General features: G+C 42.0%; 1 protein-coding gene across 5 annotated transcripts in view; it reads right to left on the bottom strand.

The window, feature by feature from the left end:
• LOC136677768 (rho GTPase-activating protein 29-like) overlaps nt 1-26,897 on the bottom strand; it is a 50,384-nt gene that overhangs the window by 20,529 nt on the left and 2,958 nt on the right. For 3 of the 5 annotated variants that reach the window (XM_066655388.1, XM_066655386.1, XM_066655387.1), the window contains 9 exons: nt 19,427-19,561; nt 12,385-12,481; nt 11,501-11,567; nt 10,928-10,988; nt 10,265-10,402; nt 9,907-9,971; nt 9,135-9,245; nt 8,410-8,490; nt 7,982-8,149 (listed from right to left, as the gene is read on the bottom strand). In XM_066655388.1, coding sequence (XP_066511485.1) covers nt 7,982-8,149; nt 8,410-8,490; nt 9,135-9,245; nt 9,907-9,971; nt 10,265-10,402; nt 10,928-10,988; nt 11,501-11,567; nt 12,385-12,481; nt 19,427-19,561 — 923 coding nt within the window. Of the gene's footprint in view, nt 1-7,981; nt 8,150-8,409; nt 8,491-9,134; nt 9,246-9,906; nt 9,972-10,264; nt 10,403-10,927; nt 10,989-11,500; nt 11,568-12,384; nt 12,482-12,855; nt 13,062-13,157; nt 13,269-19,426; nt 19,562-26,897 lie in introns of those variants that run through there. The other 2 variants (XM_066655391.1, XM_066655389.1) reach the window with 2 other exon arrangements.

Genomic DNA, 26,897 nt, shown 5'->3' with positions numbered 1-26,897 from the left:
CTTGAGGACCCTAGAGGGGGTGCTGGAGAGTACTCATTCTAGGGGCTCCATTGTTCTGCTGGGGGACTTCAACGCTCACATGGGCAATGACAGTGAGGCCTGGAGGGGCGTGATTGGGAGGAACGGTCCCGCTGATCTGAACTCAAGTGGTGTTCAGTTATTGGATTTCTATGCCCGTCACAGTTTTTCCATAACAAACACCATGTTCGAGCATAAGGGTGTCCATAAGTACACCTGGCATCAGGATACCCTTGGCAGCATTTCGATGATCGACTTTATAGTCATATCATCTGACCTGCAGCCATATGTTCTGGACACTTGGGTGAAGAGAGGTGCTGAGCTATTAACTGATCACCACCTAGCAGTGAGCTGGATCAGGTGGCGGGGAATGTTGCCGGTCAGACCTGGCAGGCCCAAACGTGTGTTGAGTGTTTGCTGGGAACGTTTGGCAGAGGAACGTGTTAGAAAGATCTTCAACTCCCACATCCGGCAGAGCTTCAAATGCATCCTGGGGGAGACTGGTGACATTGACTCCGAATGGGCCATGTTCCAGACCTCCATCGTCGATGCGGCTAGCCGGAGCTGTGGCTGCAAGGTTGTTGGTGCCTGTTGTGGTGGCAATCCGCACACTCGGTGGTGGACACCCAGGGTGAGGGAGGCTGTCAAGCTGAAGAAAGAGTCCTATCGGGCCTGGTTGGCTGACGGGTACCGAAGAGCCAAGCGAGATTGTGGTTTTGGCTGTAGCAAAGGCTAAAACTTGGGTGTGGGAGGAGTTCGGTGAGGACATGTAAAACAACTTTCGGTCGGCTCAAAGAAGATTCTGGCAAACTGTCAGGCAACTCAGGAGAGGAAAGCAGTTTTCCACCAACACTATATATAGTGGGGGTGGGGAGTTGTTGACCTCGACTGGGGACGTCATTAGGAGGTTGAAGGAATACTTCAAGGATAATAATAATAATAATAATGGGCGGCACAGTGTCGCAGCAGGTAGTGTCGCAGCCACACAGCTCCAGGGGCTTGGAGGTTGTGGGTTCCATTCCCGCTCCGGGTGACTGTCTGTGAGGAGTTGGTGTGTTCTCCCCGTGTCTGTGTGGGTTTCTCTTTGCTATGAGCTATTTAGTCCCTACATAAACAGAGCAGGAGCCTGTTTTTTATGGATGGCAGTAAGTCCGTGGTTTCCAGTTGGAGCCGGTCTCCATCAGGGCTGCCTGTTGTCACCGGGTCTTTTCATAATTTTTATGGACTGAATTTCTCAGCGTAGCCAAGTGGCGGAGGGTGTCCGGTTCAGTGGTCTCAGGGTCTTTTGTCTGCTTTTTGTGGATGATGTGGTCTTGTTGGCTTCCGAGCCGGGACCTCCAACTCTTGCTGGACCAGTTTGCAGCCGAAGTGAAGCGATAGGAAGCGAGAATCATCACCTCTAAATCTGAGTCCATGGCACTCAGTCGGAAAAAGGTGGAATGCACTCTCCAGGTTGGAAGTGAGCTCCTGCCTCAAGTGGAGGAGTTCAAATACCCTGGGGTCTTGTTCATGAGTAAGGGAAAAATGGAGCAGGAGATTGACAGGTAGATTGGTGCAACGAATGCAGAAATGCAGACCCTGTACCGGTCTGTTGTGGTAAAGAGAGAGCTGAGCAGAAAAGCAAAGCTCTTGATTTACCGTTCAATCTACGTCCCGACCCCCACCTATATTCATGAGCTTTGGGTAGTGACCAAAAGAAGATCACAAGTACAAGCGACTGAAATTAGTTTTCTCCACAGGGTGTCTGGACTCTCCGTCTGGACCGTGGGAAGAAGCCGGAGCACCTGGAGAGGGAGAACACACCTAACTCCTCACAGACAGTCACCTGGAGCAGGACTTGAACCCACAACACCCAGGTCACTGGATCTGTGTGACTGCAACACTACCCGCTGCTGTGCCCCCCTAAATTATAAAAATATTTAAATTAAAAGAATAAATTTAAATTATTTTAAAATATAAATTCAAGTAATATAGCAGCAAGCTGCAATTTACTGGGTCCAAGCTTGGTATTTGTTGGAAGATACCCATTGTGACAGCACCTGACCATTCCTGAGACAGAATCCACACTTTAGTGTAGTTTTTGTAGTGTTTTTAAAGGTAGTCCTTGGCATTCTATTGTCTCTATCGAGATAGAGTGTGAGAGGGATGGGTAGCTGTGGGCCCCTGTCTGACAGTGTGTGTGTGTGCGTGTGTGTTTGAAGGAGTGGGAAAGGGAGGGCTGATGGGCTGATGAGAGCATAACAGAATGGTGCTTTGAATGCACTGGTGAGATTTAACCCACATATAATGGCAAGCAAACTCATCCCTGGATAATAACCCAGTATTAGCATATGTATCAGGATATATATGCTATGGTATATATATATATGGTATCAGGAGAATCTTAACAACCTGAAATTTAATAATGATTAAAAATATGTTGAACTTTCATTACTGACTTCCAGATTCTGCTTAAAAACCGTTGTGCAGCCTGCCGTCCAAGCATCACATAAATACAGGATTATCACAAAAATGCTTTTGCCATATGTTATGAAAATGCACAAGGTCCTTCCCCAAGCGTAACAGTTTTTTTGTTGTTATAGCACCCTCTATGTTTGCAGTTGCATCATGATGCAATCATATATTCCAACTCTTATAGGGATCAAGGATGTGTAGTATCGTAACATTCGGCGAAAACATTTGTGAGTTATAGCTGTATTTGTCTGAATTTTTATTCAGACAATATTAGTTATTAGGAGGAGTCTGTAAGTCAAGCAGTGATGAAATTCCTTTTGGACAATTAATTAAGTTCAGGTTCTTAGGTTGTGCTGACAACACATATGTCCATATTGGATTCATATTCAGCAACTAGTTAGCTTTCTAAACATTTTATGCAAATTAGCTAAAAATGTAAGTGGGTGGTGCTTATAGGTTCTTTGGGCGGTTTTTGTAGGGACTGACCTGAGGAAACAGGGAAAAATAATTTAGTCCCTACGACACACAGGGTAGGAGTTATGGACCTTGATGTGTTCTGCTTGGCTATAGCACCAGGTGGTTATAAATTAAAAGTTTAAAATGACTGATTGACACCAGCGAGCTTTAATGTTTCCTGTAGTGAATTTCAGCTCACTGGTGCACTGTAACTAAAAGCAGATTTTCCCAGTTCAGTAAAAACTCTAGGTAGGTCTGATCTATTCCGTTATTTTCAAACCCTAATTTAAATCTACCCCTAAAATCAGCATTAGACGATATATTAGAAACATCTCCTAAATCCAATGTTTTAATCTCAAGAATAAATGACATCATTACCTCACTTAAAATATATCCTTAGCAACAATTAAGGCAGATTGGGAGAGGGAACTAGGACTGATTATAGAGGAGGATTCTTGGAACTATGCTTTACTCAGAGTTAATAATAGTATTTCCTGTGCGAAATTATAATACAACTTAAAATTTTACATTGTACAAATCTAGGTAAGGTTAGCCATGTCTTCCGATATTGATTCTCATTGTAATTGATGTCATAACACTGAGATAATTTGACATGTTCTGGTCTTGCCCTGCTCTAGCCACTTACTGGCTTACAATTTTTCACATCTTATCAGAATCTCTTGATATTGATCTTCGGCCAAACGCATTAGCTGCTATTTGGACAGCAAAACTTTAAAGAGTCATAAAAATATCATCGCCTTTACAACCCTACTTGCTCTGAGAAGAATTCTACCACATTGGAAATCAAAACATCCTCCTAAAGCTTCTATGTGGCTTGGTGATCTGTTACAACTCATACAACTGGAGAAAATAAAATATTCATTCAGGGGCTCTGTGAACAAATCTTTCTCGGTCTGGAGGCCAGTGCTCATGTATTTGGACAAACAAAAACTTTTACCTGATGCTATTTAATTTATTTAAAACTATGGTCTTTTTGTACATTTGCATATTACAGGAATCCAGTTTTTGTTTCTCATGTTATGTTTGAATATATTTGTATTTTTGTACATGTACATATGAGCACATTTATGAAGTTGCACTTGAATTGGGTGTTTATGACCTATCCTAATAAATCCTTTTTTATTTTTTGGGGAAATGGGCTGAGGGAGGGAAGGGTTGGGAGTTGGGACTGCGATAAATGATTACTTCAAACAAATGTGTGTAGTGTGATATGATGAATGTGTATTAATTTCTAAAATGAAATTTGACTTTCTGAGATTTGATTTTAATACCCAGACTTTAGTTGGTTTTCAGAGACATCTCCAAGCCTAGATATGAATTTGAGATAACCCTTCCAGCAAGCATTGGCCCCAAATTGGTGCCTGAAGGACCGTCTAAGGACTGTCAGAGGGTCATAAAAATGACACTACAGGCCCTCACCAAGACACAGCGTAAAGAGAAGTATCTTTTGGGAGACACTCTCAAGGCTCAGTTTATGCTCTGTGTAAAACTGCTTAATTAAGAACTTCTTTTGGACCGGTAAAGACACTACATATTATTTAATGGCTCCCAAACACGACTCCGTTCTGGGCGGCACGGTGGCGCAGCAGGTAGTGTCGCAGTCACACAGCTCCAGGGACCTGGAGGTTGTGGGTTCAATTCCCGCTCCGGGTGACTGTCTGTGAGGAGTTGGTGTGTAGGTTTCCTCCGGGTGCTCCAGTTTCCTCCCACAGTCCAAAAAACACACGTTGGTAGGTGGATTGGCGACTCAAAAGTGTCCATAGGTGTGTGTGCGTGTCTGTGTTGCCCTGTGAAGGACTGGCGCCCCCTCCAGGGTGTATTCCCACCTTGCGCCCAATGATTCCAGGTTGGCTCTGGACCCACCGCGACCCTGAATTGGATAAGCGGATAGAGATAATGAATGAACGAATGAATGACTCTGTTATGTAGTGTTTATGTCACTGCAACATCTGCATAATCATTTCCACTACATGTGTATACATTAAAAATTAGAAATTGTAAAAATGTGACTTATACTATTTTACATATCCAAAAATTATTTATCCAAAAAAAAAAGAACTCTTGGGACCTGAAGGGTGATCCAATCTCTGGAGCGGGTCTGGTAATTTGTGTTACAAATCTTAAGGTCGAATGATATATAGCGTCCAATCGATTCAATATAGCTGCAGATGCATGTTTGTAAATCATGTCACCATAATCCAGCACAGACAGCAGTGTTGCTTCAACAATCTTTTTTCTTGTGAGTGTGTGTGTGAAAACATGATTTATTTCAATACAGGAAGACAAGTTTTTGCCTTAGCCTACCTGTAAGCTTGTTTATATGCTTTTTAAAAGTACATTTATCATCCAGCCATATGCCAAGCTACTTATATTGTGATTTTAAAAGTTTTAAAATCTATAATAGCTGATCTGTAGAACAGTTTTCTCAGCATTTAAAACCCGTTTGTGTTTTAAAAAGACTGACTCTAAGGCATTAAAAAAGTACAGTGGATAAACTACTTAATGTGATAAGCTGCAAATAGATGTATTTTGCAATCGAGAGTGGAGGTGCCAATATCATTTATATAAAGATTAAAAGGTGTTTGTCCAAGAATTGTTCCTTGGGGACACCCTTAGTGATTTGTAGCAGTTCTGATTTTCTTTGTCCCAAGACCACATGTTGCTGTCTATGGAATAAGTAAATGCTGAACCAGTCAACCTTATTATGGTCAAAAGCAATGTTTTGTAAATTTTTTAAAAGCAAAGAAAAATCATCTGTGTCACAAGCTTTAGAGAGATCAATAAAAATGGCTACACAGTGTTATTTTCTATCAATGGAAGTTAGAAGATCGTCTACAATGAGTGTGGTAGCCGAGATTGTGTTGTGCTTCTCTCTATATTCAGACTGATATTCAGACAGAACTGAGTTTGCACAAAAGGATGTCTTCAGTTGATCATTCACTAACGATTCTAAAATAATGAGCTAAAATTATTATAAAAGGTCACCTCCTGTGTGGTGTGGAGATACTTGTGCTATTTTTCAGATACTGGGAGAGATTAAAATGTATGTAATGTGTTCTAAAATGCCTGGAGAGGCAAGCTTCAGTAAAGGGGTCAAGTTTATTTCTCCTGAGCCTTTTTTTATGTTAATAGTGCTTAGGGCTTTAGCAACCATATGAGCATATGAGGAGAAACTATGTGCAATTTAAAGAGACCACAGCTTACAATAGGTGGAGTATGTATTTCTTCTGGGGAGGCCTCTGCATTAGTACTCTCAAATAAATGTCCAGAAGCTACAAAATGGTTATTAAATGCTTGACCGAGCTCTCTCTGACCAAAAATTTAGTCCTTATTTACAAAGATTTGGGTTGGAGTGAGCTCTGATCTGTTTTTGAGTATGAACTGTCTTCCAGAATTTGACAGGGTTTGAAGCTGAGTTGGAAAATTGATGCAGATAATATTCGGCTTTTGCTTTTCTAATGTGGGAAGTACATTTATTAATTAATTGTCTGAAAGTAAGCGATTGGTCTCTACCCCCACTTCTTCTGGCAAGGGCCCATGCTTTATTCCTTGCATTTAGTAAAAGGATATTTGATTTGTCATCCAAGGATTAGACCTATTTCGCACTCTGAAGTTTGTTTATCATGGCCAGAAATTATTTGCTAAAATGTTCTAGTGCCAAGTCAACATCAGGGATTACAGAGATCATTTAGAAATGCCTGATCAATAAAATGTTTAAAATACCTTCTAACCACCACCCAATTTTTAAGCCGCTACTCCTAATTCATTCGATAGGACAGTGGTCACTAATACCAGGCTCAAAAACACCTACAGCAGTAATTTTATCATGTCTGTTTAATCAAATTAAACCTATTACAGTTGACTTAGTGGGGCCATGCATGTTTGGTCTTGTTGATTCTGTAATTAGTTGATTGAGAGAGAGGTTACCATGCACTTACTTCATGTGATCAGATGCATTAGTTAGCAAGTTGAGAGGGTACTGAAGGAGGTCTGTAAACCCTGACAACCACAAAGCTATTATTGCACCCTAAGCAGATTTGCAAAGATAGTAATTCAAATTTTTTTCTTTGGATCGTGTATTTAGTATTTTTTACTTGAATACTGAACACCTCTACCCCTTGAATTTCTGTCTACTCTGTAGGATATATTATGGTTTAAAATCTATGAACTGAGTCTGCTGGGATGGATCCTGTCATGTTTGCCACACGTTGGATACCAGCGATAGACCTTTGTATTTGCCGCACGTTGGTTTCCTGTGGCAGGGGTTGGTGTGTTTGTTGCGTGTTTGGGTCCAGCATCAGAGCCCTGGGTAAGTGTGGCCTTGAAGGGGCTTGTGGTGGATGGGACTATCTGGTAAGCACATGGTATAGGAGGTGAGGAGGTGGTTGGTGATCTACAGGAATGTTCAGAGTCTGGGGGTGGAGTGCAGAGCGTCTGCCACCATGCTGGCTCCTGCAGACCATGTGGTAAGTAGTTGAGCAACTCACCATCTTAGGCACCACACCCAGTCTGGGTCACTGGTCCTCCAACTGCAACAAAGGTGCATCAACTCCCATCCCTGAGTTCAAAGCCTGGGCTGTTGCCAGTATTGAATCTAGCAGGTCCTCATCCTCTATGATCTGGTGCAGCTGCGTGGCCCTCTAATTCCGCTATCTTTTGCGACAGACAGTAACAACTTTTGCATGTGGTGAGGTAGGCGAGGGCATGGTGGGGAGCCACGAAGATTAAATAATTAAATAAATAACAAATAAAATAGGAAACTAAAAAACAAAATATAATTGAAACAGTAAAATGAAAATGCGCTCTCTGTCACTTGCTTTGACACACTCACGTTTTGTTTTATGTATCATGTGTTATGTTACCCCTGAGCTTCCCCTGCCTATAGGCGAGCAAAGTAAAATAGGATCCAAATCCAATCAGAGAGCCGCATTCACAAAACATTATACAGGCTTTATAATTCTCCTGAGATTCCTCTACCAACAGGAGAAAAAGGGGAGGGCTACATCATCAATCAGCCAACCACACTGTGCACCTTCTGCAGGGCCTCCTCCTCCAGCCTCCTCTTCTTCTCCATTGCTCTTCCTCCTGCATTCTGTTGCTCCTCTCCGCTACGATGGGTGGAGTTACGAGCTTTTTCATATTCCTCCCGGCGCTGACTGTGGAGCAGGCGAGCTTTACGGACCGCACTTTCAGCTTCACTCTAAAACACACAAACACAAATCAGTCTGGTTCCTCAACAGCTTTTTAGGTAAATATACCAGGGACCACACCCCAACACCCCACCATGCTTACATTTCCATATATTAACAGTTATAACAGACATCTATAAAAACAAACAAAACTACCCAGGTTTGCCCTGCACTCCTCTGAGGTGCTGAATCGTATTTGTGTGATGGATTTTATTTGTGTGGTAACATCAGGAAGATAAAGAGTGAGTGTTGTGCAGTAATGTGGACACACCATTTTCTTCTGCTCCCTCTGCCACTGCTCCTTAAGCTCCTTCCTCTTCTTGTCCAACTCTGTCTTCCGGGACATGAGCGGCTAGAGTCAACAGGGAAGAGTTACTAGATTCATACTGCTTAAAATATACACACCACTCCAGGGAAGTGCAGTGGGTCATCCCCAACCCACAGCCAACAGTGTGCTTTATACATGACTCTGTGTGTTTTGATGGTTTTCCTGTGTGTTTGATGGTTTACTTGTATAAATCTTGGAGCTTTATAGTTTACCTGTGTGTCTGATGGTTTACCTGTGTGTTTGATGGTTTACTTGTATTAATCTTGGGGCTTTACAGTTTACCTGTGTGTCTGATGGTTTACCTGTATGAATTCGTTGGGTTTGATTATTTTCCTGTGTGTTTGATGGTTTACATGTATGAATCTGTTGTGTTTGATGGTTTTCCTGTGTGTTTAATTGTTTATCTGTATGAATCTCTTGGGTGTGATGGTGTACCTGTATGTCTGATGGTTTACCTGTGTGTTTGGTGGTTTACATGTATGAATCTGTTGTGTTTGATGGTTTACCTGTGTGTTTGATGGTTCACCTGTATTAATCTACTGGGTTTGATGGTTTTCCTGTGTGTTTGATTGTTTATCTGTATGAATCTCTTGGGTGTGATGGTTTACCTGTGTGGTTGATGGTTTACTGGTGTGTTTGATGGATTAACGCCGTGTTTGATGGTTTACCTGTATGAATCTGTTGGTCTGGAGGGCAACTGCTGTCTGCAGGAGGACCTGACTGTACTCAATCTCGTTCTTGAATGCAGAGACGTAAACATCCCGAAATGGCATGTAGTCCTATAAATTAAAATAAATAACAATAAACATCAACAAAATATAACAGTAGTCATATAAATATTTCTTAGGATTTCTTACAAAAAAGAGCAGGTGCAATGTAACCATAGAAGATGATGTGGCAGAGCTATGGAGACAGGTGGGACATAAACTGTAGCCATGTCACGCCCTGGCCCTGTTCTGTCTGTTTTCCCCACCATGTGCTCATGTAGCACATGGCTCTGCTTGTTGTTGTTCCTGTCTCTGCCCTAGTCCCGCCTTAGTCCTGCCTCTGTCCAATTGTCTCCACGTGTTCCTTGTTTGTCTTGTCCTTATATACCCCTGTGGTTTGAGTGCTCCTTTGTCTGGTGTTGTGTGCGTAGAGGTGTGTTTTCTCAGTCTTTCTGTTTACATGTGTCTAAACCGGTTCATGGCTCTTCCCTATCTGTCTTTGTTTAGTTCATAGTTTAGTCTTGTCTAGTTTCCCTGTATCTACCCGTGATTATTTTGATTCTGTCTTTTGTTAAATAAATTCCTTGCATCTCCTTGTCCTCCCTGCTCAGCCGCTACACCATGAAAACCTGTGTAATATGAACAGGTAGAACGCAACCATGGAAATGGGTGTAAAGTGTAACCATGGGAATGGGTGTAAAGTGCAACCATGGATAAAGATGTAAAATGATACCTGTTGACTTGCGACAGCTTTAGCAGACTCTGCCATTTTAGTGAAGCTCTTGGCACACTCCATATCTAACACAAAGAGATGACCAGAGTTAGAACAAGATACCTGGGAGATCTGGAGGAGTCTGAAGGTGCTATATAAATAAATTTTGATTTCATTTGAGAGAGAGAGAGAGAGAGAGTTGTGTGTGTGCAAGTGAGGGAGTATGTATGTGTATCATGGCTGTTGTAGCACACTGCACAAGGAAACATCACACACATCATAATTGCTATCAAATACACAGTAAAAGGGTCTTCATGGCAGTTTTAAGATAATTTTTCACAGTGTGTGTGTATGTGTCTGTGAGTGTGTTTAGACTAACCCACACTGAGGCGCTTCTCCACCCAGGTCAGAACGTCTTTAGTGTATTTAGACCAGGCTTTAGCGTAAAGGAGAGCAGACTCCACTCCACTGTCGTTCTTCAGCAGGGCCTGGTCAACCTTTTGTATAGAGGAGAGTTCTGTACACACGCACACACGCACACACACATTTTTAAAACAAATTAAACTACTGCTGTGCTTACAGAAATGTTCTGACCTTAGAGCTGGCTGAGACAGCCTGCAGTGTGTACAATCTCTACAGTTAAGATAAATTGTAGCTCTGGAGCAGCTGCACAGAGAACTGTGTTCTCTGGAGTGATGGAGTTCCTCTGGAATGAGTTGGAGTGGTGTTTGTGATCCATACCTAATCACCAACACCAGCCCCTGACACTCACTGATGATTACGAGGCTGAATTCTACAGCTATGTTCCACTACATCTAGTGTAAAGTCCCAAGAGAGCTGAGGCTGTTCCTGCAGTCCTGATTTAACAGATTGAGATCTGTGTCCACAAACTGCTGAATATTCAGCACTTTACTGACAAAAGAGGACTGGATCACAGCAATGATTTTCTGACTTATTAGTTATTTAATTTCTTTATTTACTTATTTATTTATTTGTTTATTTGAGGAACTCAAAGGACAATAATTAATAAATAAATCCACACCTGGCCGAGCATCTTTCTCCTCCCTGTATCCTCCCGACTCAACAGAGAGGTTCTCAAAGAGCTGAGGGAAACAACAAACAAACAAAACATTAATTCCATGAGCTTATTTTCATTCATCTATTTATTTGTACACACTTTCAACTCATTCCTGCACACTTTAACACACTCGCAGTCTGTTCAGGGAGATTACCACAAACAGAAATAAAACACACACATACTATTTGTGTGTGTGTGTGTGTGTGGCAATAATCACATGATTAAAAGAGGCAATCAGTAATTTTCTGCACTGATTCTTGTTCACATTATGAAAAAGCCATTACACTGACACTTAGTGCCCAGGATGTATCAGGGATTCTGTACTAAACCCTGTTTTAAACATGACCACCCCCTGGTGGAGGTCCCGTTCTAACAAGTAATTACTGGTTCATTCAGGGAGGACAAATTTGAAGTCTTTGAAAACAATTTAAATATAAAAAATAATCACTTTCTCGAGTACTATTTGCTCTTTTTGGTGTTGAAAATCACTGACTGCACCTTGACATCCTGTGTGTAAGGTGTCAGGGCTGTGTTTACCCGGCTGCCTCTGTGCGGCCCCTCGCTGGAGCCACCCTCCACATCTTCCATAAGGAAATCAGACACTCTACACACAAAGAGCACACAACACCACAGAAAACACAGTTACTGACCAACAAAAACAGACATGGATATTTACAAACAGGAAAACACACATTTCTTCATTCTTCTTTCCAGAAAAGCACAGTCAGGACAGAAACACAGAGTTAAAATGATTTACATTGTACACAATGCTCTTTACCAAGACACAAAAATCTATATCAAACTGAGGCTTGTGGAAAAATTACAAAATTACAAAAAACAACAAATTCAAATGTAAAGCCCTTTCAGGTCCCAAATTAATCCCTAAGGATTGAGATATACTTGTTGTTTAGCCATGCATTCGCACTGACAAATGTCTGTGTTGTGAACGTAACTGTTCACAAACTTGCTTACTTGCTATGCTTGTAATTGGAGGCTTCCACTAGAGGGCAGACCAGGGAACGACACAGGTAATTGTGGACTTGGAAAGCTTTCTTCAAAAATTTCCAGCATTGTGATGCAGTTTTGACCTGCACTACTCCCTACAGTCTCACGTGTACTGAACCTTGCCTACGCATAGGACGTGCACAACCAACACTTAAAATGGGCACAGGATACACAAGGTAGCCATGATACAACAAGTACATCTCTACCCCTCCCTCCTCTCTGATAAAAGTCCTAAAGCCTGGTCTAGATTTCACAAAATTGTGGTCAAGAGGGGGTTTCCACTGGTTTCGGGGTTTCAGGAGATCCCCAGAGTCCAGGGCTGGGTCTGTGGAGCTATAAACTGAGCCATGTTACCACACCCCAGTGACAGCTTCAGGCAGTAACAACACACATCCACAACAACTCTCTGTACTCACACATTGCCAAAGGTGAATGCCAAGGTGTCGATGGATGAGTTTATCTCCCGAACAACGGCGCTCCGGTTTTCTCTGTTCACCTCCTTAAAGTTCACACCTGAGGAAAGTGAAATAAAATAAAATAAAGAAATGTTAATTCTGATATACTTTTTATGATATAGTGATATACTGTTTATGATATACTGTTTCAAAAATTCTAGCCAAACACTCTCAGGCTGAGCACCAGCCAACCTGCTGTGGTCCCAATTTACAGAGAACAGTGAGATACACGGTATGATAAACAACCGAGCAAACAGCAAAGACACAAACACCTGCACAGTCACCAACAAACAAACAACAACAGCGTAAGTACAAAATGTTGTTCCATCAGTGACGAGACACTATGTTGTAGATAGCTCACGTATAAGGAATAAGTGATCAGTCATCACTTACATTCTCCAGAACAGTTTAAGGATTAAACACTACACTTACCCATAGTCTTTCAGTTCCGCCATCCGGAGGAGAGCTTAATTTTGAACTCATTTCCAGTCACCTTTAAGTAATTTTAATTTAATATTTTGTTTAAGAAACGTACAACTAATAAACAATTTCTAGCTAGGAAATCAGTTTTGGAGCGATTTTAAAATCTAATAATTCTGTAAAAGCAGCAAGATTTCCTGTCTCAGAGCCTTCAACACCTCCCCCATTCTCACACACACACACACACACACACACAGGAAATACAGACACTCAAACTCTCAAACACAATCTAATTTCAACTCAAATTTACACACCTGAGATCAGCTCAGACTCTCCATCTGCAAAATTCAGTCTCTCAGACAAGAGAAACGCATCGACTTGAGACACACTTCCACTTCTTCCTCTCTTCACACACACACGCACACACAAACACACACACACACACACTTCAGAACGTCCACTTCAGTTTTGCCACTTTCTAGTTCCGCACAAAGTGAAGCTCCTCAGATGGCACACCAGCTCCATGTCGCCATTTTCTAATTTCTTCCACGTGAAACCAAAGGCAGAACCATGTTCCTTAGCTCTGTGCTCTGTGTGTGTGTGTGTGTTTGTGTGTGTGTATACTCTCAGTTCTTTTGCTCTTGCTCTCTGTTAAAGTTCTTCCTCAGGACATCCTGCAGCTCCCCAACAATGGCCCAAACTCCAACCCAAATAAGGGAACGGCCACATCACGCATAGGAACAGCGTTCTCTCAGAACGGAACTCCAGCCAGACCCCTCAGGACTCTTACTGCTCCTAACGTCAGACCTATTAAACAAGTCGTGTGAGGAAGCCGTGACAGGTCTGAGACCAGTGGTTCTAGTCTTTAAGTTCCACAGTTTAATGCTTCATTGCACACCAGCAACCTGTGGGAGGCGCTGGATTCACATCCCAGCTACACTACCACTACTACAAACGAGGGGATGGAGTTAGTACATAGTCTACACCTTCACAGACACTTTGCTGGCATTCACCTGGACACACTAAGTGCCCCTTTGGTTACACTATATCTATTTCCATGGTAACTTTACGGTTAGTATTGCTGTGATTACTCCACAACCATTTCCATGGTTGCACTGCATCTCTTTCTATGATTATATCATGGTTGTTGCCATGGTTACACCACACCCATTTCCATGGTTACACTACACCAATTTTCTATTTTTTACACTACATTGTTTTCCATGGTTACATCAGAATTATTGCCATGGTTAAGATACACCCATTTCCATGTTTATACTACATATGATTTCTTAGTTACACTATAACTCCACACTATACACTATAACACTAAACACAATCTCCATTGGTACAATACACGTTTTATCAGTGTCTGTTGCTGATTCACACTTATGTCTGTGGTTGTGAATTTCGTAGATAAACTCCACCCACAGTGAGTCACATCCTCATGAGAAACCAACCAACAGAAATGCTCCAAAGTCCATTTGAATAAACCCTGCAGGAACCATTCTGACATTAGGAGCTCTGTTCCTTCTGTCCCAAGTGGCATTTTACACTGCATCCGTTTAAGGCATGGTCCATGGTCACTGTGACTAACAGCTGGAGGTCATAATAACATCCCTGAGCCAGCTGTGTTCTCTCCTGAGAAGCGTGAGGGTGTGCTCAGGAATTTAGGAATATTTGACACTTCCCTGCTCCTCTGAGAATATCCAGAAGGCACGATGTGATCCAGAAAAAAAAAACAGAAACGTTCCTCCAGAGCCTTTGCGACTCCTTCAGACTTACCCTGTTTCATTGCGGACAGAACACCGGAGTGGGAGGAATTTCATAGGAAATCTGGAGTAACCGAAGCTCTGAGAAATTCTTTGGGCAAACACACTCCTGACATTGTTCAGACCCAGTTTTCCTGCTGGAGGAAATAAATTACAGTGACGACTACCTCCCCTTCACATACAGTAAAATGTGACAGAGGATGAACAAGTTGAGGAAGAACAGAGCAGAGATTTACTGGCAGTAAATATCTGGAATGCTGGAAAATAAATGGAGACAGTTTCATGGATGTTTCTCTGAAACTCTAGATCATATTAAAGTTCACCAGGTGTGACCTACACCCCGAGCTCTGTCCCCTCTCTCAGCTCCACTGTCATCCCACTACATGTGAAATACTGAAGTGTGTGAAATACTGAAGAGTGGAAACCTGAAGCATTTGGAGCAAGGGCGTAGAATTATCATGGACGGAAGTGACATGTCACCACCAATATACAGCGATTATTGAAATGTCCCCACCAATAATTTGATCCCCTCAAAAAAAATGTCTGTCAACGTCTCATTAACCTAGAGTTGCGGAAATGGTTAAATCATCTTTCCCTTCTCAAGTCCTACCTCCCTGTATTTCAAATGTGATGTACTGTGCCTTTCCCTGCTGTCACACGAGACTCTGTAGCTATGTTGGGTTGTTAGCAGCGCCAAAACTGGAAGGGAAATTTTCCAGTCATATGCGAGACTTACTGTGCAAGACTGTGGGTAACACGTTGGTAGGAGTGAGGATGGTAGCAAAAAATAAGAAGGCGGACATAAGCGGCTATTTTTCAAAGATACGTGAAATGGTTGGTGATATTAACTTCCTGTTTGTGGCACATTAGTATATGAGAGGGGGGAAAACTTTTCAAGATGGGTGGTGACCATAGCGGCCATTTTGACATCGGCCATTTTGGATCCAACTTTTGTTTTTTCAATGGGAAGAGGGTCAATGTGACACATCAAACTTATTGGGAATTTCACAAGAAAAACAAAGGTTTTAACGTAACTTTATTAGTTTGTGAGTTATTTACAGGTATTTAAAGATTGTTTACAGTCAACTAATGTTTTTTCTGGACGAGCAAAGGATTCTTGAGGTTTTTCAATCAGGATTTAAAACTTTGCATGGCACTGAATCAGCACTCGTAAAAGTTTTTAAGGATATCTTTTTATCTATTGACTCTGGGAATTGTGTTGTGTTCTTACTTCTTGATTTGACTGCTGCTTTTGATACAGTGGACCATGAAATCCTGTCTTCCCGCTTGGAACAGTGGGTGGGTATTGGGAGCATAGCCCTGAAATGGTTCAGGTCATACTTGACTGATAGAACATTTCAGATCAGAATAGCTGACTCTGAGTCATCCTCTGCTCCGTTTCTGTGTGGGGTACCACAGGGCTAAATTTTGGGACCATTGCTATTTTCCCTGTACCTACTCCCTTTTGGCTCCATACTTGGCACTGCTTTTCACTGCTATGCAGATAATAGTCAAATATATGTGCCACTTGTAGTAGAGTATGGACCAGATCAAGAAATGAAAAGTTTAAGACTCTCCACTCTGATAAGGATTTTTGGAACAGAACCCCACATTCCACAAAATGTGTGTGTGTTGAAAGACTCTGCACCCCCCCCCCCCCCCCCCCCCCCCACACACACACACAAACTCACGCACACACATATGTCTTCAACCCAAGGACTAAGCAGAACACACTCCAGTGACCCCAGGATGAATGAATCACCACCTTCAACCCAGATGACTACTCCCCGTCTTCTTCAGGAATGTAAAGAAAAGGAGAACCCAGTTTATGACGCTTTTAAGCCGAGGAGATCAAACAAAGTTTTGGAGACCAGGATTAAAGAACCCCAGTTATAGCCATGGGCACCTAGATTGGCGCCTAGATAGCGCAATGATTATCTTCTGCAAATCAACAGATGGCCCCCAGAACTGACCTTGTAGTGAACTCTCGCAACCCTGGTTCAAACCAGACAAACAGCATGGACCAACAGTGCCCCCAAGTGGACATTTGCAAAATCACGTTTTGCCCTGCCGCCCTCTAAATACATAACGGACGCGTCGGGGAGCCGCTGTTTATAAACATGTTTTATGCAATATGTATTAATGTTACCCTCTCTTATTCTCTGTTGTGACTCTCAAAGAACTCTAAGAAAAGGACCTCACGCAACTCCCAAGGGACACCTTGTGCCAGTTAGCAGTGCGATACAGAAACTACAGAGTAACGTTGACTAATTGTCAGTAATCTTTTCTTTGTTTATTTGTGTTCGTGTTTGTAGCCCAATCCAAGTTTTAATTTTACGACTGATCAAAGCAGGTGAAACTTATTCGTGGCCAGAATAAAAGACACCGCTAAGACAGAGGAAAATCGTAAATTAAGTACAAGCTAAATAATTCGATATTGGTTCTGGAGATCGGAGGAAAAACAGCAGACTTTCATCTTGAAGCCCTTCTATCGGGAAGGATAAAATCCAGCCAAGCCAGCAGCTCTCTGTGAAGGGAATCCCCGGCTGACGTCACACCGTCCGAAGGACGTCGAAAAGTGGTTGACTTTTCCGGGAGGGAATCTCCCCACTGATCAGCCTAACTTCAGCCGTGACAAGTCAAGCCCCAGAGAAACAACAGAGTGAAGATCTGCGGGACATCAGCGGTGGCAGGTAACTTTTTTAAGCTAAATGAAAATAAGACAGAAGCGATGGTCTTTGGTGGCACCATTAGGACCCTACCAGTAGATCTGGGTTCTTTGGTTCAGTACACCAAGCTCGTTATCACAAATCTGGCAGTTAAAATGGACCCAGAATTCAAGCTGGATAGCCAAATACAAGCAGTAGTCAAATCAAGCTTCTTTCATCTGAGGCAACTGGCCAAAGTAAAGCCAGTTGTCTCAAGACAACAATTTGAGATTGTAATCCATGCCTTTGTTATCACTCGGAGGGAATACTATAACTCCCTCTACATGGGGGTCAGTGGGTCCTCTCTTGCCCAGTTACAGTCTGTACAAATTGCTGCAGGACAGCTCTTAACAGGCACACGGACGCATGAGCATATATCCCCCATCTTAGCTTCACTTCACTGGCTGCCCAAATACTTTAGAGTCCATTTTAAAATATTATTACTTACTTTTAAATACCTAAATGGTCTGGAGCAGCTCCTGCTCCTAAAGGTGCCCAAAACCAACATTAAGATTAGAGGGGACTCTGCTTTTGCTGTAGCGGCACCTAAGTTATGGAACAGTTAGGTTATTGCCCCTGTACATTAGACAGGCACCCACAATGTCTGTTTTTAAATCACTTCTTAGCTTTTCGTCACCTAGTCTGTTGATTGCATTTGTTTTTGTTTCATTCATTCATTCATTATCTGTAACCGCTTATCCAGATCAGGGTCACGGTGGGTCCAAAGCCTACCTGGAATCATTGGGCGCAAAGCAGGAATACACCCTGGAGGGGGCGCCGTTCCTTCACAGGGCAACACATACACTCTCATACATTCACTCACACACACACACACACACACACACACCTACAGACACTTTTGAGTCACCAAACCACCTACCAACGTGTGTTTTTGGACTGTGGGAGGAAACCGGAGCACCCGGAGGAAACCCACGCGGACACGGGGAGAACACTATTTTTGTTTTTACTCTGTAATGTATTGCTATATTGTTTTGTATTTTACTTTTGTACAGCACTTTGGTCTTTTGTGAAAGTGTTAAAGTGCTTTATAAGTAAAGTTGGATTGGATTGGTTGGAATACTGAAGTGTGTGAAATACTGAATTGTAAGGAAAACTGAGGTGTGTGGAAAACTGAAGCGTGAAGAACACTGAAGTGTGTGGAATACAGAAACGTAGAGAATACTGAAGTGTGTGGAATACAGTGCTGAGAGGCTGCTGCCCTGAAGCACAGAAGCTCTCAGGGTAGCAGGGTGTTCTCTGACAAAGCTGAACCTGTGGAACTGGTTAAACACTCCAGGGAAACGCTCCGTTGCACAGAGCTGATGGAGTGCAGAGTGTGACACCTCCAATACTGGGTGGAGCTGAGGGAAGTTCCTCAGAGGTGACATGGACCCTGAGCCTCAGGAAGAGCAGCTCAGGAGCAGATCTGACCTGCAACTTAACTCACCATCGCTGACCAAGCTTCTACTGGACAGGGTCAGTTTCCTGTCTGGGATTTTATTGTCACACTGTCTGTGCACTGTTGTTTCTGGTTTATTTCTTGTTTATTTTGAGTGATTAAATTAAAGTAAAAACAAAACCAAACTAAGCCTGAACTGCTCTGCGTCTGTGTCCAAAAGATGTATTAGTTTCATTTCTAAATCTAAAAGAGGTAATGGTCTCAACCGTGACACACATTCCCCACCAACTCGTTATAAATAAACCAGAATTAACCTACATATTCCAGAGGAAGTGGATCTAAATAGATTCCGCCACATAATTCCCTGTGTGAGCAGTGGAGAGTGTTCTGGTGGACAAGGAACACAGTGCTGGACAGTGTCCTGTGGGAGAGTGGAGGACAGTAGAGACTTAGATTTCTCTCCAATATTGGTGAATAGAACCAGGCATCTACACATACCATAATCTCCAAACTATGGTCAGACTTCAGCCGTTTGTCCCCCACTGTTTACTGTTCTCATTTTATGTTATGGGCTTTTAGAGGAATGGTTCCATTCACACAACACTGTCCAACACCGTCTTCTGTCCTGACCCTCACTGAGACACTGTCCAGCGCTGTGTTTACAGGTTCTGGAGGATGGGATTGTGTTTGTGAGTGAAGCTGACCTTTGACCTTGGTGACGAGGGTTCCTGCGGTGCTGAGGATCTCCACCGAGTTCAGAGGCTGGTGTTTACTGATCACAGCCTTCAGCACTCGCAGCAGCTCCGCCAGCCTGTCCTCCACCAGTGTCTCCACCCAGTCTGTAACACACACACACACAAACACACATATACATACACACCAACACACACACACACACACATACACACACACACACACACACACACACACACACACTGTAAACTACCTTCACAAGCTCCTCCCTCCTCTCCACCCAGTCTGCAACCCCAGGATAATCATGGGGTGTATGAAGAAGTGGAGGTTGTTAAATACCGTCTGAGCTGGGTGTGAGGGTCAGAATCTCTGAGTGTGATAGGGCAGGTGACCCAATAATACGGCAGGTTGTATAGTGTATAAAGGGACATTCCAACTTTGAACCCCCCCCCAACAGTACGAGGACACGAATTATATGAGAGTGGGACACAACACTGACTATAGGAGCTAGTGGTGGGAATTTCAGCTCTTTTTGGGGAGCCGGCTCTTTTGGCTCGGCTCTTTCGGCTCCAGTAAGACAAAGATTTGACATGAAATGTAAAAACAAATGTAAAACCCTCAAGTGAGCAAGCCAGGGGCGACAGTGGCAAGGAAAAACTCCCCCAGCTGAGGAAGAAACCTTGGGAGGAACCAAGGCTCACAAGGGGTGACCCATCCTCCTCTGGTCAATCTACTGGTGATAATAGTTAGTATTCCGTGAGAACTTCCGTGTAGGGTTTTACCACTTTTTCCACTGGTACAGAATAATATTACCTAAATTTTACATGACTATATGGACAAAATATTATTGTTCAATATTAAAAATAATAAATAGTGTTGAAATGGCCAATTGTTTTTATGGCTGTCTTGTAACAACTCACTGATTGCACTCACACATTCAATTGTATAAATAACTGGATTTTTATTTAAACACCTTAATAAAAAATCACTTGTAAACTCTGAAATACAGCCAATGGAACCCAAAAAGTAGGTATTACAAAATAGCTTATTAAATTAAATAATCATCCATTTCTGGGTAATAAAATAAACAAATACTCTGCAAAGTGCAAAACAGCAGCATTCAACAGCAGTGATTAAAACAACCACAACTGTCAACAAACATTTAACTGATTTAACACTTTCTTCAACTATTTTTTGGAAGGCAGATTGGCATTCAGGAAAACCAAGTGTCTCAGCTTGGAGGGTTGGAGGGTTGGAGCTCGCTTGTTGTTCTCTGATTGGTTGAATGACAAGCCTTAGAAAAAAATGGCTCGGTCTTAGACGGGAACCAGCTCTCATCGTTCACTTACAAGAGCCGGCTCTTTGAACCGGTTCGTTCGCGACCGACACATCACTAATAGGAGCAGCACACACTCTCGGTGTACCTTATTCAGAAAGGAGTTCAGCCTGACACTCTATTTAGGCTGAATGGGCGGAGCTAAAATATTTATGAACTAAGCATAAACACCAACCCGTGAGCTAAACACATATTTATCTCAATAGTAGCCATCAAATCCTCACACTCATTCTAAAATTTTAGATCCATATGATTTTTTAATTTCTTTGACGTGTAGTAAATTCAAAGTTTCATTCTTTCAGTGTAATTAACCCTTTCAGTTCAGGAGAAATGCTGGAGGAGTGGGGGTCCACAGACTTCCAGAGACACAAACAAGACAAAAAAAAAAAGAAAAACAGACACACAGAGAAAGACAAGAAAAAGAGATAGAGATACAGAGACAGAGCGAGAGAGACTGACATAGAGATACAGAGAGTGACAAACAGAGACAGAGGTAGAGTGACAGAGAGAGCCAGAATTAGAGAGAGAGAGAGAGAGAGAGAGAGAGAGAGAGATTCCTCTGTTATTTCCGCTGTGTTGTTTCTACAGAACACTATGGAGGGACAAGTCTGAACCTGCAGCAGCTCTGAGTACATTTTTGCTTTGGTTTCAGCTCAGAAAAAACACTTTAATCTCAGAGACAGAGAGACAGACAGACAGATAGAAGAAAATAGAAAAAGATAGATAGATAGATAGATAGATAGATAGATAGCAGTGGCAGATGCTGGTCTTTCAAGGAGGGGAAGCTCAATTTCGGCCTACATCATAAAATGTGTTAGTTTATTTATACGTAAATTCTACCCTCCGTTCCTTTTCAAGACAATGATCTGTGACCCTGTCGTACCAACAAGGCGTCTTTTCCAGGGACTTGACTAGTGTCCTCTCAATGGCCAGCAGAGCTAGGCTGCTTAAACGGCCTTGGCCCATGTGAAGTGTGTCCGTCTGTGAGTGCTTTTTGACGGTGGAGGGGCTCAGCATCACCCGCTGGACAGAAACTGCGATAGAAGTCAGAAAGAGTGATAGAAGTCAGTCTCCAATAACAAGCAGCTACAAAAAATAGAAGCTCGATTTGTCGCTAGTCGTTTTTAACAAAGAAATGCCACTAAGTGGATTAAGAACGTCTCCGGTTCAACTCAGAACAGAATGAAAATGTAATGCTCCCACGGAGCTCTACACCAAAGGATCGCTGATTCGCTCATTTCGCTGTCAATCAAAAAGGGATTCAGCCTCAGACAGATCATCCAATCATCATGCAGAAGCTGAGCGTCCGGGCGAGGCCAGCCCACTGCCCCATAGACCCCCAGAGACGCTGAGCGTCCGATGGACAGGACAAAGCCCAGCATTTATCTAATGACTCGTCTCGTTTCGCTGCACTTCGCTGCTTCGCTATTGAACTCTGTGGAGGCTCAGCGTCCACACTGTTTAAATCACTGTGAGGCTGCGGGAATGATTGAGAGGAAAGCTGCGTCTTTACCAGTAATAAGAAGCTGATTCGTGTTGTAGTGCATATTTATTCAATGACATGTACACACAACAGTATATATTTGATCACTTATTTTTTGACATTTTAGGGGAAGCTGAGCTTCCCTTGCCATCTTACAGCAATCACCTCTGATAGATAGATAGATAGATAGATAGATAGATAGATAGATAGATAGATAGATAGATAGATAGATAGCAAAACAAAGGTAGAGAGACAAAGAGACAGAAAGAGTGACAGACAGGCAAATAGCGAGATAGACAGACAGAGAGAAGTAGCTGTGGACCTGAGCTTTGCTCAGGGTGTGTTCCTTCCTGATTTAAGCATGGGCTCCAGACCAGATCCAAATTAATTTTACAGAAGATGAATGAGTGAATTCAGTAACTGCTGTAGACTGTAAATAGTGCAATTCTGAGAGTGTGGAGCGAGGGTCCCTGCAAAGGTCCTTTGGGACACGGGATAAAGAAGCTTCAATTAAAATGTCCCTCCCAAGACCCAGAGCCCTGAGCAGTGAGGATCAGAATGCTGTCCTTTTAAAGGCTCATTTATGCTCAACGTTAAACACAGATACAGATGAAGACAGAGCCTTCTGTCGGTACTCTGTGTTCATTTTGTACATAATTTGCAAGTTTTCTAAAAACTTACGGATGTGGATGGGACAGAGGAATACCACTGGAAACCGTGAGGGCAGTGCAAGATGCGAATGGGGATGCTAATCGCCCTGTCTCACTCAGAGGTGCACTGTGCAGGTTCTCATGCCTGACGTGTGAGTCTACTTGGCAAAGCAAGTTTTTGAATGTCCTGGTGGCAATCTGAAAGTACTGGAAATGATATTCGTCATCAATTTCCCTCATTGGTAAGACGAGTGAATAAAATTCTCCGTCCAAATATAACGCAGTATTTAATAGCCCCAGAGACCACCGCCATCTAGAATGCTGCCTTTTCATTGTTTTTTAATTAAACACAATTACTAAGTTCCTCCGCCATCGCCATGTTTGATTTTTACTCTGAACTGCCCTCTACTGGATGTGTTGCTCAACAAACATGTCAATGGAGCTGATGCAAGGAAGCTTGTTGGCAGTGACAGTTATATCGCTTGAAGTGCACAAATACAGGGGTTAGACAATGAAACTGAAACACCTGTCATTGTAGTGTCGGAGGTTTCATGGCTAAATTGGAGCAGCCTGGTGGCCAATCTTCATTAATTGCACATTGCACCAGTGAGGCTATGTGCATCCAATGGTTCAAACATTGTATCCTGAAGGTGGTGCCATGTATCAGGACGACAATGCATCAATACACACAGCAAGACTGGTGAAAGATTGGTTTGATGAACATGAAAGTGAAGTTGAACATCTCCCATGGCCTGCACAGTCACCAGATCTAAATATTATTGAGGCACTTTGGGGTGTTTTGGAGGAGTGAGTCAGGAAACGTTTTCCTCCACCAGCATCACGTAGTGACCTGGCCACTATCCTGCAAGAAGAATGGCTTAAAATCCCTCTGACCACTGTGCAGGACTTGTATATGTTATTCCCAAGATGAATTGACGCTGTATTGGCCGCAAAAGGAGGCCCTACACCATACTAATAAATTATTGTGGTCTAAAACCAGGTGTTTCATTCATTGTCCAACCCCTGTACATTTCCATACCAAGAGGGAGTATAAATGAGCCTTAAGACCGCTGTCCCATTAAAAGCGCTGTCCCTTTAAGAGCAAGGCAAGTGAACACTGAAGGTAGAGTTTACTGTAAACTCAGAGTTGTCTCACTCCAACACTCACACTGTTACACTGCACTCACAAACTGTCTCTCTGATGTCCTCCCAACCCATACACACACACACACACAAACATACACACACATATGCACACCCACCTACAGAACTCAGTGAATACCTACTGCTTTCACCCTCTACACTGTGTCCAAAAGTTTGGAGATCAATGAATTAACATTTTCTATAATTCTACAGTTTAATATAAATAAACTATTTGTATATTAAAACTACCTCATCTACACTATACCATTTCCTTGGTTACGCTCTCATGTCAGGTATTTTTGAGTAATTTAGAATCAAATCAAACAAATTAATTGTAATAATCTGTTATGAACATGGGCGGCATGGCGGCGCAGCAGGTAGTGTCGCAGTCACACAGCTCCTGGGACCTGGAGGATGTGGGTTCGATTCCCGCTCCGGATGACTGTCTGTGAGGAGTTTGGTGTGTTGTCTGCGTGAGTTTCCTCCGGGTGCCCCAGTTTCCTCCCACAGTCCAAAAACACATGTTGATACTCAAAAGTGTCCGTAGGTGTGAATGTGTGTGTGTTGCCCTGTGAAGGACTGGCGCCCACTCCAGGGTGTATTCCCACCTTGCGCCCAATGATTCCAGGTTGGCTCTGGACCCACCGCGACCCTGAACTTGATAAGCGGTTACAGATAATGAATGAATGAATGTTATGAACATTATGAAGACAATTTATAGAGTCTGAAGATATGACTAAGATGCTCACACTGTTACATAAAGGTGAAATGTGAGTTACTTTCATTGAAGATTTTTAGCAGTTAAGGAAAACGCTTGGGTGCACAGTTTTTGTTTTGTTTTTTTCACAAATTCCTTCCACAGTAGCAGCAGCATTCTCCATTATCTGGTTTGATTTAAAAAAAAAAACAGAACAGAATTTTATAAGTCGGTACCAATTCCACTCAATACCAATTTCGATACCATGACAAAAAATAAACCAATGAAACGAATGCATGTCAACATAATACTTTATTTAAAATGTTTTCCAGAAAAAAATGGACAATTTAGTTCATATTTTCATATTCCTTTGCTTTGTTTTCTGTTGTTTCAGAAAAACTGGGACATTTTTTCTAAAGTTGCTGAGAGCTCTTTCTTCTCTCATTTTTTGAGCACTGTTCATATTTGGTGTGTGACTGTGCTTTGGTCACTGAAATGTTTTTTTCTCAGTGTTTACATTAGACTTCTTTTTGTTAAGTGTTGTCTAAATTAAAGTCAAAACAACATCACAGATGCTGTTTTTTCTTTGGTACAAGTTGCTCAAGAAGGCAGAGAGAATTTTGCACATTTTTCACGGGCGCAACCCACAAACTCAGCTCTACTGCTACTATACATCCCACAAATGCATGTTCCTTACAACTGTGGCACCATTTAAAAGGGAAATTAACAGGCTTTCCAACGGCATAAGATTTGTTGCCAAGAAGCATTGCTACAACAAAGAAATAATGTATAATCTACCAAATAAGTGTAGTATCTACCAAACACAAATGCCCTAACTTTTTGTGCTAAATGTATGTGTAAGCAATGTGTATGATGTAATATCTACTAACCCAAATTAATCTTTGTATACCCGTATTAATGCACTAAAGTTATTCATCCAGAAAAGGAAATTGATATGAAAATATGAAATCTTCACTATTATCATCATAGAAAATTTAATTCAGGTTGAGCTTTGAACCCAAATCACATGATAATCACTTATTACTTTAAAAGCTCTTTTGTTGTATTATACAACAATATTTACAATATTTGTTTAATATGTAACAATATTTGTTTAATACTTAGTAAACACAATTAAGTAATTAGTTTAATACTAAGTAAACATCATATAAAATTCACTAATTCAATGCTACCTGGTGTCTACTGCATTCCAGATTGTTCTAGATTTTGCCATACTCAGGAATTGTTCTGATTTGTTGACAAATTTGTGGCATTTCATCAAAGTTTGTTGTATGCTGTGTTCATACTCAAGCTTTGTTAAATAAAAAAGGAGCTTATATCATGCTATTTGTATTAATTGATGAAAACAAAACCATGTGAAGTAATATAGAAAACGTATGTGCCGCATGGTGATGCATCATGATATTGAATCGAAAACATGATAATCGTAAACTAATCAAATCATGAAACCAGTGAAGATTCAGAGACACAGGTGAAGACACTGACGAGAGGGCGGAGCCAAGGGACAAAACAAAAATAGAGCCATGTGCTCAGGAAACAGAAAGAGCTTGGAACAAGAAACAGGGCAAAATGTGTGACAATTGTAGACATCAAATACTGACAAACGCAGATTTCTTTTAGTGGATTCCAATGAGCCTCGTCCAACTCCGTGTAACCACAACCTGCAGCGTATTTTCCTAAAACACTGCCACTACGAATTGATGTTTTAGCAAAAGCAGAGTCTATCATTACAACACTTGATCAAAATCAGCATATTTAATCCTTAGCCACGCTAGTCTAATATGTCAAGTGAGTAAACCTGCTATCAGTTCTTAATGGACACTCAAACTGTACTGGCAGAATGGCGAGGGGGCCATAAAGGTCTAGCAGCCAATGGAGATACTTTTTAAAGAAAGTGATTTTTCAGGTTTCATTGGTCATTTTGATATCAGCTGCTATGAACAGAGATTAATGCCCACATTAAACAATGCATCACCATTCAGAGAAGGGATCTATATGGCAACAATGGTTCTGTTGTTAAAATGTCAATCTTGTTACAACAGAAGAACCATTTTGAGGTCGTGTCTGATATTGCCCACTACCCTCCTGAGTTCAGTTCCCTGTAAGAGTGCACTATTTAGTGTATAATGTAGTGAAAAGTGTGCTGGGAGCC

Source organism: Hoplias malabaricus, chromosome Y (assembly GCF_029633855.1).
Source record: "Hoplias malabaricus isolate fHopMal1 chromosome Y, fHopMal1.hap1, whole genome shotgun sequence".
Classification (NCBI taxonomy): domain Eukaryota; kingdom Metazoa; phylum Chordata; class Actinopteri; order Characiformes; family Erythrinidae; genus Hoplias; species Hoplias malabaricus.
Note: the sequence above shows the minus strand (reverse complement) of the source record. Positions and strands in the feature narration are given on the sequence as shown.